This window comes from Pteropus alecto, unplaced genomic scaffold (genome assembly GCF_000325575.1).
Source record: "Pteropus alecto unplaced genomic scaffold, ASM32557v1 scaffold11, whole genome shotgun sequence".
Lineage (NCBI taxonomy): Eukaryota > Metazoa > Chordata > Mammalia > Chiroptera > Pteropodidae > Pteropus > Pteropus alecto.
Genome location: NW_006431956.1, coordinates 10,262,294 through 10,281,139, shown reverse-complemented (window position 1 = coordinate 10,281,139; position 18,846 = coordinate 10,262,294). Strand labels below are relative to the sequence as shown.

The window sequence follows — 18,846 nt, the reverse complement described above, 5'->3', positions numbered from 1 at the left end:
TCTCACGCCAGCCTGCTCTCAATGTCTGCTCCTTGCTACAGTCACCTTGAGTCTGGTCTTCAGTGACCCAGACAGTTTTCCCAGAAACTGAATATAAACCAAAGATGCCAGCTTATTAACATAAAATAAAAACATAACTGGAAATGTGTCTGAATACCTATGCCAGCTAGCCATCAAATTAAGGTTCTCAGGAAAGGAAATCTTGCACAAAATCAAAATCAAAAGGATGTTTGGTGAGAAGACAGAGGGAAGATAGTGTGGAATATTCTAAAGAGGCAGTACAGGCAAGTAAGAGAGTCAGCTGTCTATCAGGAAAGGAATACTGTCCTTTCACAGAACTAAAAACACATAAAATCTTCACCAGTAATGAAAGCTTATAGTAGGTGTATAAAACATCATAATTCATTACGATTCAGCTATCTTCCATTAACTACATTTAAGGCAATATAAGAGAGATTATAGCCCCCTTGATGCTATTTAGGAGATAAGCTAAAGGGAACAGTCATATTTATAAATCATTCGCCAGGCATTTTAAAAATAAATTCCTGTAATTCTTAACATAGATATTATTTAATCTGCTACTTCTTAAATTTATCTTACTGTCAGAATCACCGAAGGTTTTTTTTTTTTAAAGTAAAGATTCTTAGGACTCTTCTCCAGAGCTTCTGATATAGTGCACGTAAAGACTGAGAATCTGTATTTTTTTAACAAATACTTGAGGTGGTTCTGATAATTATGAAAATTTGAGAACTACTAATCTAATTCTAATTCTGGGTTTAGAAGAACAAAGTGAATTCCTAAAGAAGTTAAGTACCGTGCCTGATACAGATATTTTACATACACACCACACACACACACACACAGAATGCCTTAGACATGTAAGCATTCTGCCTGGTAACTGAGATAAGACATAGTATATGAATGCCTCTTAAACCAGATTTCTGTCTATTCAACCATGCTACCATGAGAATATACATTATGCACAAAATTATTAATATTATTGCTCAAAAAAGTTTTTTTTGCTCTTTTTCCTACACTCTAGAGAATACCTAATTGTATCTTGTAGCCTCCTATATACTAACTAAAGACGAGGAAAAAATATTTTTAATTTTGATGAGCTCCCTGTAAGTTTCTATTTCCTGAGATTTTATTGTTTTCTCTCCATTACCTATGCTATTATCTAAAATAACATTGCATTTCATAGTAAACTCTCAGTACTTAAGCTTGTGTGGAAAACAAATCTCCTTTAATGACAGCATTAAAATAAAATTAGAACTAGAACAACATGAAAGCCACTTAGTATAAAATCTATTTAAGTTTTCTCTTCATTTTAAGAGCTATGCTTGTGCAAAGCTGCAAACTCATTGATAAAAATCACGAGACACCATAATACATTTTAAAGTCAGCTGAGATACCGTTTTCACTGCTCCTGTCCTGCTTGTCTGGGTTCATGTCCCTCTGTGGGTGGTACAGATAGACGTCCACGTGACAGGAACAGCTGTCCTTACTCTTAACTCACACTCAAGGCCGTGGTGTTTTCACATGCATTAAAGAGACCAGAATACATTTTGTCTGGCAGATGAACTCTGCAATAACCAAGTCTCAATGTAAATCTAAAGTCTAAATATACACATAAAACAACCTGGTTTCTGAGTTGCATGTTGACATATCTGCTGATCCTATACAAAATACAGGAAAGTGACGAACTTTTTTAAAAAAAGCCACTAGCCCTGCAACTCTCCTAACTTTGAGTCACATGGAAATCAAAGTTTCGCCTCTCATTAATTTTTTAATTAATTTTACAATTACCTAAACATATAAGGAAAGGTAAGACATCTGAAGAAGTCAGTGAGGAAATAAATATAGTAAATCGTATGTATAAATAGTATGGTGTGATGTGGTAATGTAAGAGAATGTCACCTAACATGTTTTAAAGTATGGGTAAATGGACTATTCTTAGAAAACTAGATATTGGCTTAGGATGCATTTTTAGATAGTAGAATGAACAGTCATAATATGCAGATTATTAAAGGTGATTCCTTTGGATTAATTTAAGGATAGGACATTCAATTCCATAGATTTCATAAGAATCTTAGAGTTAAAAGTAAGTTTTCCCTTCTTAACCCCTTTCTTTCACACTATTTTGCAGTGACCTCTTTCTAACCTAATCTATTAAGTTTTCTGAAAAGATATTTTGTTTTTAACATCATCAGAGCCATTACTACTCCATGCTCTAGGCTTCAGGAGTGCCAGAAACTGGTTCTACCCTAAGCTTATTCTTAGGATATATTCCTAAAAATAAATGATCGAGAGGGACTGATACAATTCCCAGTGTACCTTTCGGTTAATAATCAGTGTGTTCTGTCTCCAGGGTAAGAGAGAAAAGGCCAGCAAGTGTTGGCTGTGTAATTACGCAGCCATTTAAACAAATCAGAATGCCTGGAAATATTTTAAACTCATGTTCAGATCGGTAATCTCACAACATGGGGGGAAAAAAACATAACAGCAAAGAATCATGCCTAAGGATGACATATAATTTCCAAGATCAACAACAACAAAAATCCGACTTCTATTATAATGTTGAAAGAATATAATGATCTCGTGGAATCTACAGTGGCTGGTTGTAAAGATCAGAGGTCAGTCGACTTGTGAATAACGTTTTGGTCTTTTTCTTTAATTGGAAGTCTTATAAAAAAAAAACAAACAAACATGTTTTTAACTGGAACACAGCCATGCCAATTTGTTTTTTATTTTCTAAGTTGCTTTCATATATAATGCTCTGTTAAGGAGTCATGACAGTGACCCTATGTCCCATGGAGCCTAAAAATTTACTTGTGAGCTCTTGACAGGAAAAGTCTGCAAATGCCTGGTAGGGTCAGAATCAATAACACAATTAAAAGGTCCTTTCACAATCTTTAACTTTTTTAGTAAAAAATTTTAAAATGTAAAACTTTTAACAAATCATTTAGTGTTGAATAATTGAGACTAAACCATTTTAAAGCTGCCTTTATAGAAACCATATTTCCTTTCTATCAAAGTAAAGTTTAAGAGCTCTGCATTCACCTCAGTTCTAAAACTGAAAAAAAAAAAAAAAAGTTTAGGAATATTTGTAGATCTTCTCAATTTTCAAAGAGTCCTAGCTAAAATTTTGAAATGTAAAATATATTTTCTAGTTTATGGCCATGCCACCCTGAACAACCCCGATCCCGTCTGATCGGGCTCAGAAGCTAAGCAGGGTCGGATCTGGTTAGTACTTGGATGGGAGACCACCTAGGAAGACCAGGTGCTGTAAACATAAAAAATTTAAAAAATAAGCTATTGTAAGCTGACAAGGTCCTTGCAATCTGTGAGGTCAACCAAGGGTTGCCTTGCCTAAAATAAATAAATAAAATATATTTTATATAATGTACTCTTAGGTATAACTCTTAGGTGAACTCTACTCTTAGATGAGGCTTATAAAAAGTAAATGCATATAAGATTTTAAAGTATTTTTGAAAATTCCAGCTTCATCTGTAAAACCACATTTTCTATATAGTAAACTTCCTTTTTATGTGTTTTTGATGGTTTTACAGGTAGGTATCCAGGTTTTGGAGATATGGAACATCAAACATTTTTTATCGAAGAGAATTTCAAATGGAACATCAAAATATTTTTTCTGATGTGAGACAAAATATTGAAAGCAGAGAGATACAGAGAAGGAAGGCAGGTTGATTATAAGGATACTTTTCAACCTGGCTATTGATGTGTTGGAACCTAATGGGCCTTCTGAGGAGCCCTATAAAATAGTGTAAAAATTGTCAATCTGGGAGGAGAAAAGGAGTCCATCCCCTATGGGTCATGAGTGGCCCTATGAGCATAAACTCCCCCAGACTCTGGGTTGTACCTGCAAGAATATCCCTTCCTTAAGTGATATACCTCCATGAATATCCCACCTGCTTAAGCCATGAGCTGTGGGCTAGTCCAGGAAAGAGTCCCATCACACCTGCACCAACTGGTCAAAGCCTGAGACAGAAACCTGTGCTTAAAGAGTCATCTATATCTTCTATCTACCTTTGGTCTCACACTTTAAATATTCTCCCTACATGACCCAATGTTGTTCCCACCTGAATCCAGCCAACAGAGTAGTCTACTTAAAAGTCTCTTCTGAGTGGCTCAATGAACTGATCAAAACCTTCAGTGGCTCCCCATCACCTGCAGGTCAATGCACACATTCTTGACCATGACATCCGAGACATTCCCTGATCTGGCTTCTGTCTACCTCTTCTTGGCTCAAATTGATGGCACCATGAATGCCAGAACTGCCTGGTGGTTCTTCACATCGGCATGCTGCTTCTCGTCTGTGTACAGCTACACGGCCTCCTTATTTCCTTCATCCCCAACTCCCAACACAGGCTAACTTCAAACCCATGCTTTACTAGAAAGTCGCTCAACACCTTCCTCAATACTACCATGCTGAGTGAGAACATCACTTCCTTTTGATTGTAAAAATTTGCATTTGCATCTCTGTCTCACTGTCTCCTTTAGAATATGTGTTTCATAAGGACAGCGATCATCTATTTGTGTTTGTATCCCCACCAAGTGGCAGAGTGATTAGAGCATTGTAGGATCTAATACCCGTGAACAAATGAATATATCAATAGGCATTAATTAACACTTAAATAGAAAGGTTCCCCTTGAACTAAGTTAAAATTTACACAGATTATACCCTAAAGTTAGTTTTTGCTGTTTATGTTCCATTTCTTTGGGGCAATTAACTCATTATTTACTTTCAGTAAATCGATACTTTTTGCTGATATGAAAAAAGACAGGGAAACGAATGGCCATCTCTAAAATATATAGTGGTACAGCTGTTGATATCTATCAGTAAAATTTGAATTATTGGAAAGGAAATTAAAAACATAAACTGTGATCTTAAATGTATTTTAGGAGCTCAAAAATAATTGGCATTCATAATAGCTTATACTAAAAGTTAAGGAAATCTTTTCAGATATAATAAAGATAAATTTCAGTTTCTTAATAAGGATTTTTGTGACTTACAACATACAAAAAAAATTTAGAGTTCAATCGTGAATTTAAAAAACTAAATTTCCCTTGCTGTTAAAATGTACAGCTGAAACTTATTGGATTTTGTTAACTAATGTCACCATAAAAAATAAATTAATTTTAAAAATAATAAATAAGAATAAATAAATAAATAAATAAATTTGTAGAATTTTATAATTAGAAACAATTCATAGATCATTTCATTATTCTGATGAGGAATTAAGTCATTAAAAGATTAAGTAACATCTATAATTAGTGGAAAATTTAAACCTTACAATCCAGATAGTCTAACTCCTAGACCATTTGCACTTTATCATATTGTTTCCCCAGTACTTATAAAAATAAAAGTTGGAAAATCTCATTTGCTTTACATGTGCAGCACCAAATATTAAACTCAGCATAGTAGTAAAACTAACATCTACGTCTAACAAAAACAAAACAACAAAATTCCATATCAAAGTCATCTTAAAATAATGTAACTACTAGGTAAATCTAATGGGGCCAGTTTTAACAAAGTTATTACCGCCCCCCCACCACAACACCAAATTGAAAAAAGATATATTATTTGTAAACATGATGAATTATAAGCTAACTCATTTTAATCCAATTCTTTAAATTGAAGCAAATTGACTTTAGAATTATTCTCATTTTTCATTACAATCTTATTTTTCATTACACTATGCTTCATACTAAATATAAAACCAATTTTTCATCTTAACACATGCTAGAAATACAAAGGGTCATGTCAAAAATCAGTAGGAATACTTGTTTCCAATTACATTTTTAAAAATTTATTGGAAAGCTTTTTTAATTGAACACTTTTATTCAAGTACAGTGATTCTTCTACATTGCAAGGACTGGGGTCTGTGAGGAAAGATATGAAGCATCTTAGAGATGACGAAGTGTTAAAGTGCCATTAACTACAAGTGTGGGGGACAAGCTGGCTGCCCAAAGCATTTTTTTCTATCTATAGAACACTGGGAAAGCAAGCAGTTAGAGGGTGGGAGTCACATATTCATTTATTTGGACGTTGTCACCACTATGTTCACTAAAATCCATCTACATCCTTGCATATGTGCTTTTGATTCTAGCTGATACAGTGAAATTATAAGAAATTGGTCCCTGTTTTTTAGGTAATTGTAATCTAAGTGATAATATTAGACCGATAACTTATATAAAACTTATCTGCAACAGAACATATCTATAGCAGTTTCAAGTGACTGCTGTGGGGATAAACACTCCATTTCAAACTGTGCAAAAGGGCACACTCTCATGTCACTTTGCCCTGGTTGGAGTCCAAGAGAACTTTTGTTTTAAAAGCAATTTAGGTTAGCAATTAAGAAGTGAACTCTGGACCTACACCTCAAATCTTAAAAACCTAGTTCTACTACTTAATGTTTTAAAAAATGGTTTCTTTTGACCTAATTATAGACTTATAGAAAAGGTGCAAAAATAACAGAGTCATTAATGTTTTACAGAACAATCCTCATTTTCTACATGAAAGAGTAAAACCCTCCTCTTAGTGTTTTGGGGAGATTATAAAAAGATGGTGTACAAAACACAGCACCCTTGCACACAGAGAGTGTTAAATAAATATTAGCCATGGCTATTAATTTCGTTTTATGTCCAACTGACTTGTACCCTACCCAGTACCCCTCCTTCCCATAATTCGTGACATCAAAACACCGGCTTTTCCCCTTTTTCCTTGAGACTCAGGAGGGCCAAAGCAACAGCTTTTACTTTTTTTTCTCTGTCCCCTACCAAAGGTTGAAGGAAGGGATCCATCCTTTTTGTTCAGAGGCACCAATTCTCTCTCCTAAATCAGGCTGAGAAGGAACCAGCCAGCAATTAACTCCTCCTGGTTGTAAAGCTTCGGTAGAAATAGAGTATACAAGGGAAAACAGAAGGTAAAACTCCATGATCTGGCTTTGGGTTTCCATGAATGAGCGTCATGTATGGCCAGAACCTAACGGAAACAGTCGCAGGCTGAAAACTCCCTGTAAAACAGATTCGAGATAGAGAGTAGGGTACAGAGCTGGGGAGCTCCCTAGTGAGCAACGGCCATAGGAGAGAGAGAGAGGAGCACTGAGTGCAGGCTGCGGTTGATCCTTGACACAGTCACAACGAGGGCCTCTGCTGACCACACAGGGAACAGGGGTGGTCTTTCAGAGTCATACCGCACTGAATGTTCTTCAGATACGCGCTATGTCCGAAGAGTGGACACACCCCGACAGGTCAACTCTCGAGGGCAACTTTTCGAGAGAACCCGCTAGGGGCGTGAGCTGCCAACCCTCCCGGCAGCTGGGGAGGAGGCCTTCAGTCCTGCGGGAGGATGCGGGTCATGCATGACGGTATCAATGACAAACTACTCAGGAGAAACTGTGTGGACACAGCTAATTCATAACCAGTGAATCAAAACTGTATAATCTATTCTGCTAGGTGACAGAATTTTAAAAAGATAATTAAAATCTATACATCGATCCTCAAAGTCTGTTACAATATTTATCCTTTGCTATGTTTTGCTTTGCTTTTGTTTATTTAAGACCCTCCAGAGAGCAGTAATTACTTCAGTACGTTTTGGACAGGACCAAGTTCATTAAAAGTTGTCCTATGTTTTCTTCAATAACCCTTAAAAGTTTATGTTTTCATTATGTATATGACACATCTTCAGTTACTTTGAGAGTAGGGATTGAGGTTAGTGCTGAAGTTCATAGTTTTCATTTAATACACAGTTTTAATGGCATCATTTTTAAAGAGACTTTTATTTCCCTACCGAACTGGCTATATAAGGGTAGGTCTCTTTCTAAACTTTTTATTCTGTTAAAGCAGCTTTATAATATGACTTGAAATCTGGAATGTTTGTAAATATGATGAAATGTAAGCAAACTCATTCTTTAAAAAAAAAAATTATTTGGCTATCCTAAGACCTCTGAATTGCCATAAAAATTTTAAAGTCGGTTTTGCAGCTTCTCCACAAAGGCCTATAGGGTTGATTGGGATTGTATTGAATCTAGAGATCAATTTGAGGATGATTATCATCTATTAAGTAGTAAGCTTTTACCTGTGAACTTCATATATATATTTCCATTTACTTAGGTTTTCTTTAATTTCACATACTGTTTTATAAATTTCAGATCGGTACATTTTTCTTTAAATTTATTCCTAAGTATTTTATTGTATTTAATGCTATTGTAAGCTGAGTAGTTTATATAATGTCATTTTCCAATAGCTTGCTAATCGTATATAGAGATACAATTAATATTATTTATTAACCTTTTACCCAATGACTTTGCTTAAGTCTACATTAAGTTTTAGTACTTTTCTGCATATTTCCAGGGATTTTCTATGTATACATGTCATGTCATCTGAGAATACAGTGTTTTTCTTCCTTTCTAAAATGTGTGTCTCCCCTTTCCTTCCTTCCATCCATTCTTTCCTTCCTTCCTTCAGAGGACCTCCAGTACAATATTTCAAAGAAGTGGGGAGAGCCAATATCCTTGAATTCTTCCCAATCTTATGAAGAAAGCATTATGTCTTTCACCATTAATGGTAGCTGGGAGCTGGGTGGAGAAGGTGAAGGGATGAAGAAGCACAAATTAGGAGTTAGAACATAGTCTCAGGGATGGGGAGCGCAGCGTAGTGAATACAGTCAGTGTAGTAATGTGTAGTGCCAGATGGATGTAGTAATGTGTAGTGCCAGATGGATGCTACAGCATTTGAGGGATCACTTTATGAATCCTATCAACGTCTAACCATTGTGCTATACACCTGAAGCTAATACAAAATTTTAAAAAGTCACAGTAACTTACCTGAAAAAAAAAATTAAAAATATATATCTAAAAAAGTATATTGGTAGCTGTTGCTTTTTGTAACTACATGTAATCAGTTTGAAAATGTTCCTTGCAAATTTGGCACGCCGAGAGTTTTTGTTATAAAAGGGTGTTAGGTTTTGTAAATTCTTTTCATGCCCCTATTGAGATGATCACATGATTTGATTCCTTTTTTCTAGTAACACGGTAGAGTCTCAGATGTTAATCTAAACGTGCATTGGACAAACTGAGATAAACTCCATTTGGTCATATTATATTATCATTTTCTCTTAATATTGCTGGAAAAAATTTGTTAAAATTGTGTGAAGAATGTTGCATCTAAGTTCATAACAGATATTAGTCTCTCATTTTCTTCTCTCCTAACGTCTCTGGTTTTAGTTTCAGGAAAATACTGGTCTCAGTTGGGAAATATTTCTCTCTCTTTTCTTTTCTCTTTCTTTTTTCTTTTTGACTTAATTTATCATAATTAACCTGCAAATTATTTCCTTGTGTAAAGTTTTAATGTGAATTAAATTACTTTAACCAATATAGGATACTGAGTTTCCTACTTCTTTTTGACTCGGTTTTGGTACTTTGTGTTCATTTCACCTAAATTGTCCCAATTTATCGGCATAACGTTCTCCATACTACTCCTTTATTATCCTTTAAATTTCACTGGACTCTGTCATTATGACCCCCAAAACTATTATTGAGTATTATTATGACACTGACCTTTTATCATTTTATTGCATGATAAGAGAAAGAACAGTCAGTTTGCTCTGGCTTTTCTTTCTTTGTTAAGAATAATTAGGCATAAAGATAGAGGAAATTTCTTTTATTTCCTCAACCATTTAGAGAGGGGACAGAAATCCTATAATGTTTATCTAGTTCAATGATAACCTTTAATTTTATTTTTCAACTTAATAATGTCTAGTAAATTTATTATTATTACATTTTTATTATTGTTGATGTTATTGCTAATATTTGAGTAATTACTGTATGCCTGGCCCTTTCTAAGCATTTTACACATACAACATACACACACACACAAACATAATCTTCATGAAAACTATGCAAGGTAGGTATTATTATTATGTCCAATTACAGGTGAAGAAATTGTGGCACAGAGAGGTTACATAATTTTAAGGCTACACAACTAATAAATAACAGAGCCAGGATTTGAACTTAAGCGGTTTTACTCCAAAGTCCATATTGTATTTTGTTCAAAAGCCTGAATTCACTCTATAATACAGTGAAAAGGTAAATTTATACTACCAAAAATTCAATTTTAATCTGAGCTTCTTAAAATGTAAAATGAAATAAACCCACATTTTATACCAGGTTGATATAGTTATAACATTGCATAAAGCCCAGTAGCATAGCATTATAATTTTTAATATATGTGTGACACTAATAATTGTAGGCCCAAGATGCACAGAGTTTTTTAGATAGAATGACACATGAAACACCTACCTCTGTCATTAGCAGTTATCTGAGCAGGAATAATGCTAAGAGTTATAGAGGGAGCTGTCATTACCCATGAGAGCAAGAATAGCAGAGAAGCCGAGGAAGCAGTGAGGATAAATCCTAGAGTGGAATCAAATCGAAGGTCAGAAAGCCAGGGACAACGTAGGAGGAACAATGGAGGTTTGGAGGTCAAAACAAGTCGTTACACACTACATTTGATAAAGAGCAATAAAGCCTTATCCTAAGATAGGGCCTTGGTGTGTTCTAGTGTCTTTCATACTTGTTAGTAGATTTTGATTGCTTTTAACTGTATGAAGTTACAGGGACACTGTGGGGGAAGGTCTGCTCTGCACTGAGTCAGGAAATAACAGGAACACTGTAGTTAAAAAGATAATCATACTAATGATACATATGAATAAAAATCATGGCAATCATGCTAATGATGGAAAAAATGTATTTTCACATATACATTTGTACATAAAATACTGAATTTAGAGAGACAGAAGTATAGAAATATATTATACCTGATAAGGATGTGCTTATATACAAGGACACTCATTCGAGATTTTCTAGGACAGTCCTCATTTCAAATCACCTAAGTAGTCTACATAAACCTCCCAAATTTTCTAGAAATTTCAGTTGTTACAAATGCAAATAAAATTTCCACGGACAGTAACTTGCACAGAAATTGGGAGGAAAAGTCCTTTGTCAGATACTCTGTAAATAGAGGTTTTAGGAATGTCATGGAATTTTCCAATAAATCATAAGTTTGGGGTTCTGGGGACTGACTTCTATTTTTATCATTTTTTACAACTTTTCTCCATCTTCGTCTTCTAACTTTAACCCTCCTGGAAACTGGTTCAGGGCCCAATAAACATCTTTAATCTTAAACATTTCAGAATTGCATTCATTTATATTTTTGTTTCTCTCCCCTTGGCAGAAGGCTTTATATCACAAAATGTAAACGCGACCTATACAAGTACAAAGGGAGACCTAATAATTTTTAAATTCAATAAAAAAGTTCAAATGGTAACAATAAAATATTGTTTCTAATGTAGGTAATGACATAACAAACCAAACTGTGTTTGGGTAAAAAAAAAAAATATTAGAAAGATAATATCTTGAATTCCATTTCAAAAAATTAGTTTTCGAAAGTTTATAATCAGATTTTACTTTGGCATGAGTTGACAATGCTGTTTTGAAAATAATTTCAGAATAGATCCTAAAGCAGTTCCAAATGGCAATCCTGCTATAAGGACAATACTGTTAAAACAAAAAAACACTGAATTTCTTTTTAGACTCCAAAATTCTGGGAAGCACTAAAATAACCATCACCTACAATCTCCTTTTATCTTATGAAAGAATACTTTTACTCAAAATATTTTGATAAAAATGTGGATGTGAACCAAAATCATCCATGTGACATGTTTAAGAAAGGAAAAGGCATTGTATCTCTAATCTATTGTGAGTTAATATGTTCTATAAACAGTCCTGGAAGAAAGCTGCACTGAGAGCATAAATTGGTATAGATTGCTTTGCTCTCATAGATAGCAATACCATATTTTCTGCCAAATGAGAAAAAGTTAAAAGGCATAAATCAGGATAAGGCAATCATCTGACAAAGAATTACAAAGAGTCCCCATACTTTTTTCTTAGTGAACACTGTGATACATTGATTTTCTACTGAAGATAAAAGCCAAAATCATGTGTCATCAGTATCAGCAAGCAAAACTATTTCGTTCAATATGTTATACTGTTTAAAAAGAGAGAGAGAGAGAGAGAGAAAGAAAGAAAAGCACAGAGAAAAAGCAAATCCCAAATGTTTCACATGATCAAAATAAGTTTAGACCAGCAGAGGAAAAACACATTAGGAAGATATTTCAAAGAGTTTATTCCTCGAGAATGAGCAATATACCATAAGGAAATAAACTTGCTTTTGTTTGTCCAGCTAGATACAGAGCTATAGTCTGAACAAGATTCTTATCCGATGGGCTACTTGAAAGTATAGTTTTTAGAAAAATAAACCAGCACTGAAAATCTAATATGCTCCTTCATATGACAGCCTCACACAAGTGTGGTTAAATACTTCTTTATAAAGAGGAGGCCAGCAGGACAGCTGTTATTATATCCAGCACTTTCACCATAATTCCAAAATGGCAAGTAAATCCTGCACCTGATATTTCAAACCCACTTGAAGCCCCTCAGCTGGACAGCCTCGCTGTGGCAAATTTGCAAAATCGGACATGATCACCCACCACACTGGGTCTATGTTTTCTGATTCCATTCTACCAAATCTAGCCAGAAGGCAGGTAAAGTGATTTGGAAGTGTCCATGAGTAGAAAGGGCCCAAATGGTTGGTATATGCAGTACCAGGGACAGAAAGAAACAAATAACAACATAGCTATATGAACTTTCAAAATAGGGCACAGACTATGAAGGGATAAGGGACACACTGTAATTAAAACATACTTAGTAATTTTCTAACCCTTTTTTACCAAACAATTGGCAATTTTTAAAAATTCAACCCAATAACCCAAATCTTTCTTTCTCTGTCTCTCTCCCTCCTTGTCTCGCTCTAACATGGATTATAGAAATATTTGTATACTACCATAGTATATTTTATTTCTTATGATTTTCTAATGCTTAATGACCCATAATAATACATATTATTATTAATATAAATAAACTATATTTCCAGTGCTTAATGATCCATAATCATATTCTACTATAATTTTGAAGGGTCAAAAAAATTTAATGACATTTACTAGTAAGTCATAATAAGTATAGTAGGATTGAAATAATAGATTTATTAAAAAATTAAACTTGTTTTCTGGCTCCTACACTACTGTAATAACCTCCACCTTCCCTTTTCTTCTCCCCTTCTTCAGTCAGATATTCTTCAGTCTGGAACCCAAGCTCATTTCTTAGCAACAAGATTGGATGAAGGGTTGACATAATGAGCTGTGATTATATTTGAGTTCAGCTGAGGAAGACAGCGAATGAGAAGCTTAAGACTGTGAAACGAGATTTAGTAGGCTGTACAGTAAGCAACAGATCTACAAGTGTTGCTATACAGGCTTCAAGCCAGGTATCCAAAACCTTTCAATGCAAATTCCAGCAACTATACACACCTTGAAGAAAAATGTTATATGAGCCTGCATATATAATTTATACTTTTAGCATTTCTGCACATAATTTCATGGGAAGTGGGATCAACTTAACATTATTAAATATGGTCCTGTTTTATTTATGACATAACTTCAGAAACATTTTTTCCTAGGAGTACTGAAACATGATGTACCATTTAAAATTTAAAGGTATATTTCACAAACAAAATGTAAATTATGATTATGAATAAGATTTTTAAAAATCTTTCGCCATAAAATCCACCCAGGAAAAATCTCTTTTTCTTTATTTATTACCTAAGGATGTTACCAGAACACAACAGAATTCTTTCAGATTGAGTCAGAAAGTTCTATGGCATTAAGAGGTCCAGCTGAAGGATCTTTTCTTCGAAAGCACACGTCCCCTCCTGAGACCTACCTCATACATAAATATACATTTCAGAAAAAAAGAGGTCACATTAGGAAAAAGTGAGCTGGAGATTGTAAGCTCTGGGTCCTGTGGTGCCCAAGCATTAATAACTTGCATTAAACTGGTTTCTGTGACACTTATCAGTGATTACTGATAATGAATCCATGCAGAGAAACTCAATCTTCCAAGGGAAAAACAAAAGGGAGACAGATTTCAATTCAGCCTAAGAAAATATTTTCTGTCATATGTCCTGAAGGAGGACAGGAACCCCACGAAGTAATCAATCCTTAACACTGGAGGTTCAACAGCGTGCATCTGGGTTCAAATACGTGGTGAGAAAGTGCTTGAGCTATTCCTAATATTAAACAATGCAAATTGTATTCAAAATTTTATGATTCTGATATGACATTTGTGTATGCTACCAATAAAGGCAGCTGGAAAAAAAATCAGAAATCGGTACTTGTATGAAATCGTTACTTTTCAGTATGTACCTAGACCCTCATTTAAGTTAACAGTGTGGCATGCAGGGGAAATCACATAAGATAAAGAATCTCGTTGTGTTTCCTTTGTTAGAAATTATGATTAGTTCTTCATACTAGTTATGAAATAATATACTATACTAATATACTACACTACATTATTAAATGATACACTGATCTTAATGAAATCAGATAGAAGACTGCAGAGAAATGATTAGTACATGGACATGGTAGGGTATGTCAGCATCATGTTTCCTTTTCCAAAAGAAATTTTCTTGGATATTTTGCATTTCAGCTGGTGTATTTTTGTAAGTGTGGATATGAAGGTGAGAAAGTGCCTGTAAATCTGTGATTCTACATTCTAATACTGTGGGATACGTTCTGATATAACAAGCAGTATTCCATTTATTCCAGAACGTGACCACCAGATGCATGTAGCTGTGTCATTAAAACTATGGATCCAATACAGATTACTGTACTTGTTATCCTAGATTGCTCTTGGATTGGCAATCTTAAAATTTTTAAACCTAGACAGTGTATTTATCTTTTCCTTTTGAAATATTCTTATTGCTTCATCTAAGCTGGTTTTAACTAATATATTCATTTTTTAAAGTTATTTAGAATTTGTTAGGACTCTCTGCTAATTTCTTTTCCCAGCATGCTTTTGAGACAGGGGATATGTCTCTTTCTCTTGATTCCATACCACCACCATGAAATTTCTCTGAAAAATCCATACTGCAAAACAACTTGTTACTGAGCACCCTGTAAAGAGGGTCACGTGACCATGTCAACAAGGGAAGGTATTTGAACCATGTCCAATCTCAGAGGCTACTGAATGAAAACAAGAGAAGGGTCTCTTTATGCAACTATTATGAAGAAAATTTCAAATCATAATTTCTAAAGAGATTTCAACTCATAATACTGAGCATACTACTGACCTACTGAGAATGGTCACATTTTCATAGGTCTCGATCTTTCAGAATCATCTGGGATGCACGGTAAAAATGCCTACTCTGGTAAAACCTGCAGGAGTACTAGTTTGTTAGATACTGGGTGAAGCCCAGGAATCCGTGTTTAACAAGCACCCAAGATGATTCTGATGTGGGTGTTTTCCAAACCTTACTCAAAAACTCTTCTGACTTCATCCCACATCCAAGTAAGTGTCCTTTCTATACCAGTGCCAAAATGACCACCCTTCAACAATAGTTTATCATTTTCTTCTCTATTCAAAATCCTTGGCTGTAGACTCTTTTAATCTAAACTTAAATCTAAACTTTATCTTTCACCTCTCCCAAATTTAATTAACTTCTTGTTCACCTAAACTATCCTTGCCCTTCGCATGCACCATCTTCCCAACGTGCTGTAAACACTTCGCTCCTTTCTCCATCCCTATTTATGCCAAACGTTATGTCGTCTGTCTTACTGATTCTTAGCTGTGTCTCCTCCGTGGTAGTCTTTTCTTCTCGGTGGCTTGTCACTCCTTCGAACTGGAGCTTTTAAACTTCTAACTCCCTCAGTCACTAGATGAGTTCAAAGCACTTATAGAGAACTGACTAGTTCTTTATCAATTGACATCTCTACCTAAATTCAAGGATAACATAGGAATGTATTCATTTTTCAAGATGTGAGGATTTTGTCAACACCAAGTATTCATTTAGCATAAGCGAGATAGAATGCACATTTGACATTATTTGGGCAGAATGAGAGGGTTTAGAATTAATGAGTAGCTCGACATTTTAGCTTCATTTCCATAAGTTAATACTTTTGAAAAATAAGTGTCAGCTGTCCTTTAACTATTCATCTTAGTTTAACTGTATTTGGTGCCAAAGATAAACAAATACTTAAACAATAAATAAAAATGTATGTGAATAAATGCAGCCAGGCAAGAACAAATCACCCATCTCTGAAAAGCAGAGAACAAGAGCTCAGATCTAATTAAGAGAATCAAGTGAGTAAATGTCAAATGCGAGATGAGTTTTCCTTTGATATTTCCTTACTTGTGACTATTCAAGGCCAGCTGTGACGTGAACTAGGGACACACGGCATACTCCTGAGGTGTCAGTCTTTGGCTGTAGAGCAGAAGGAGAATGTCAAGCTGCTGAGTTATTTGACATAATACTGGCACTAAAGCCAACAGATTTGTAGATTGCTTGTCTTCATACTGACTACATGCTCAATCTTCATTTTAAAAGGGAATATATGTAGCTCCGCCCTTAGAAAAAGACCATAATCCTAAACATGCTTCAGGAAAGACAGCAAGGATTTGGGGATGTCTAATGTATTCTGTGTAATAAAGTAATATTAGGTCTAGATAAAAAGCTGTGAGAGAAACTGACAATCCAATGTCACTACCATTCCCTTTCATTAATATTTATTCACAATATAAAATTGATATTTTAGTTGTCCTGTCATAATCCTATTTTACTAACACTGAGAAGTTTGAGGGATAATTGCTTATTTTTTAGCCATAGATCAACGTTTTTAAAAAATTGGGATTTGGAGAGCTTGAAAAGGACAAAAAGGTTTTCAAATTTGCAAAGAATAAATTGGATGTACGATGAGTAACACGCCTTATAGCAGCCATTGTCGAAATCATCAATTTTGTTTATACCCACTCAAATATTAGTTGTGTAATGAAATGCCTGACTGTATCAAAGATCACATATAAGCAAAACTCTCTACAATGATTTATATGGAAATTTCTTAATGTGATGTTTCCTATGATTTACTCAGTATTCTATGGCTCTACTTTGGTTTATAATTGCCCTCTCAACTTAAGAGTTACATGGCTTGAATTTTAAATATCATTACTATTTCTGCAGAAGGAAAGATACAAAAATTTTTTTCCTGACAGATTTCTGTAATTAAAAATTTAAACCACAACTATTAGCTTCAGACTCATTTTCCAGAGCAAGAGCATTAGGTGCTCTCTGGAGCCAAGTTTATTAAACTGCAAGATGTACATAGTCATCACATACACAAGCTTTTTGGTGACTTAAACCAGAACCTCAGACATAGCTTTGACATCCGACTCTCTGCAACCCGTGGCCAAAACATCATCAAATGTCCCTCCTAAATGTTTCCCAAACTTGGGTCCCTCCATCTCCACCTCTGTCACGGGTTCAGGCTGCTGATCCCACAAGGGTCTCTTGCATCCAGTCTCCTCCCACTCACGCCTTACATCACACCCACAGTGACATTTCCAATTGTGCCAATCAAGTTACTTTCCTTTGTAAAAACCTTCAAAGGAAGAAAAGCTTCCTCAATATGTACCACAAAGATCTGCGAACCCGGCCTTCCCGGACATCTCTGTCCTTATTCTGTGCCCTCTTTCCCCTTGGTCTCCCTGCACCAGCCACACACTAGTATCTTCCATCTGCCATGTGGTCACAGACTGCGGCTTTTGCATATTGCTTTGACTGATTGTTTTTTAGATCTCAGCTAAGTCATCGCCTCAATATGCAAAAGCATATTGCTTTGACTCATTGTTTTTTAAATCTCAGCTAAATTATCGCCTCTAGGAAGTCCAATGCATTATTATGTAAAGTCAGCAGAACCCCTATTTGTAAGTACTGACAAAGCTGCCATTTTATATTTATTTATTAAATATTTGAATAATATCTTTCCTCAATTAGGCTTTAAGCTCTATGAGGGCAGGGATTCGGTAGAGTTGTATTCAACATCAAATCTCTAGTATTTAGTTCATAAATCTATATAATAAATACTGATGGTTTGACTAATTAATTAAATCACACGTGATATTCATCAACTTTGGAACAATGCTTAGTGTATTAGGCTTGACTGGCTAGAAAATAGTAAACCTATCAAGATCATCACTATCAAATGAGTGAGAAACCAAAAAAAAAAACCCAAAAATACTTACCGCAGTCAACCTCATCAGTATAATCACCACAAACATCTATCAGACCACATAGCCGAAGCTCTTCTATGCAAGCCTTGGTGTGTCGGCACCAGAAACAATGTGGCCCTTTGCAGCTTTCCATGGGGAGAGGAAGGGTACAGTTTTCAAAGCTGATGCCACTGACAGCCGAGACCCCATCGTAAATGCCAAGACTGACTTTTTCTAGAGACCGATGAAAAGGCTGAGTAAGGCGCCCAAGCTGAACGGCTGCCTGTGGCCACTGGCCGCCCTGGTTGCACAATACCAGAGGACCATGGTGTCACTGGACTTTTCCATATGTAGCTACAGCACAGCTGCTCCCACTGACAGGCCACAATTATAAAACCTGAAAAAGAGCAAACGAGAGAAATGGAAACGATTTATCGGACAGACTACGTATTTAAATTTCAGGCTCTTCTACTCAGCCAACAATTAATAATTCATTATCATGATGGGATGGATGCCTTTATGTCTTGTAGTCATTGCAGCTGCAGGTTTGCAGGGGCCGGTCTGCTGAGGTGCATAGTCTGGCTCTCACAACCCCAGGTGCCTTTCTCAAGTTCAGGCCAGAACAGGGGACACAGTGTTAATTAAATTATAATCCACTGTGGGA

The 18,846-nt window shown here is 35.3% G+C and overlaps 1 protein-coding gene and 1 pseudogene across 1 annotated transcript in view; one reads left to right on the top strand and one right to left on the bottom strand.

Moving 5' to 3' along the window:
* MALRD1 (MAM and LDL receptor class A domain containing 1) overlaps positions 1-18,846 on the bottom strand; it is a 533,295-nt gene that overhangs the window by 359,895 nt on the left and 154,554 nt on the right. Inside the window, 3 exon segments of the mRNA XM_025043397.1 lie at positions 5,415-5,467; positions 18,216-18,497; positions 18,500-18,579. Of these exon segments, the coding sequence (XP_024899165.1) occupies positions 5,415-5,467; positions 18,216-18,497; positions 18,500-18,579 (415 nt within the window).
* Positions 3,173-3,295, top strand: LOC112475653 (annotated as a pseudogene).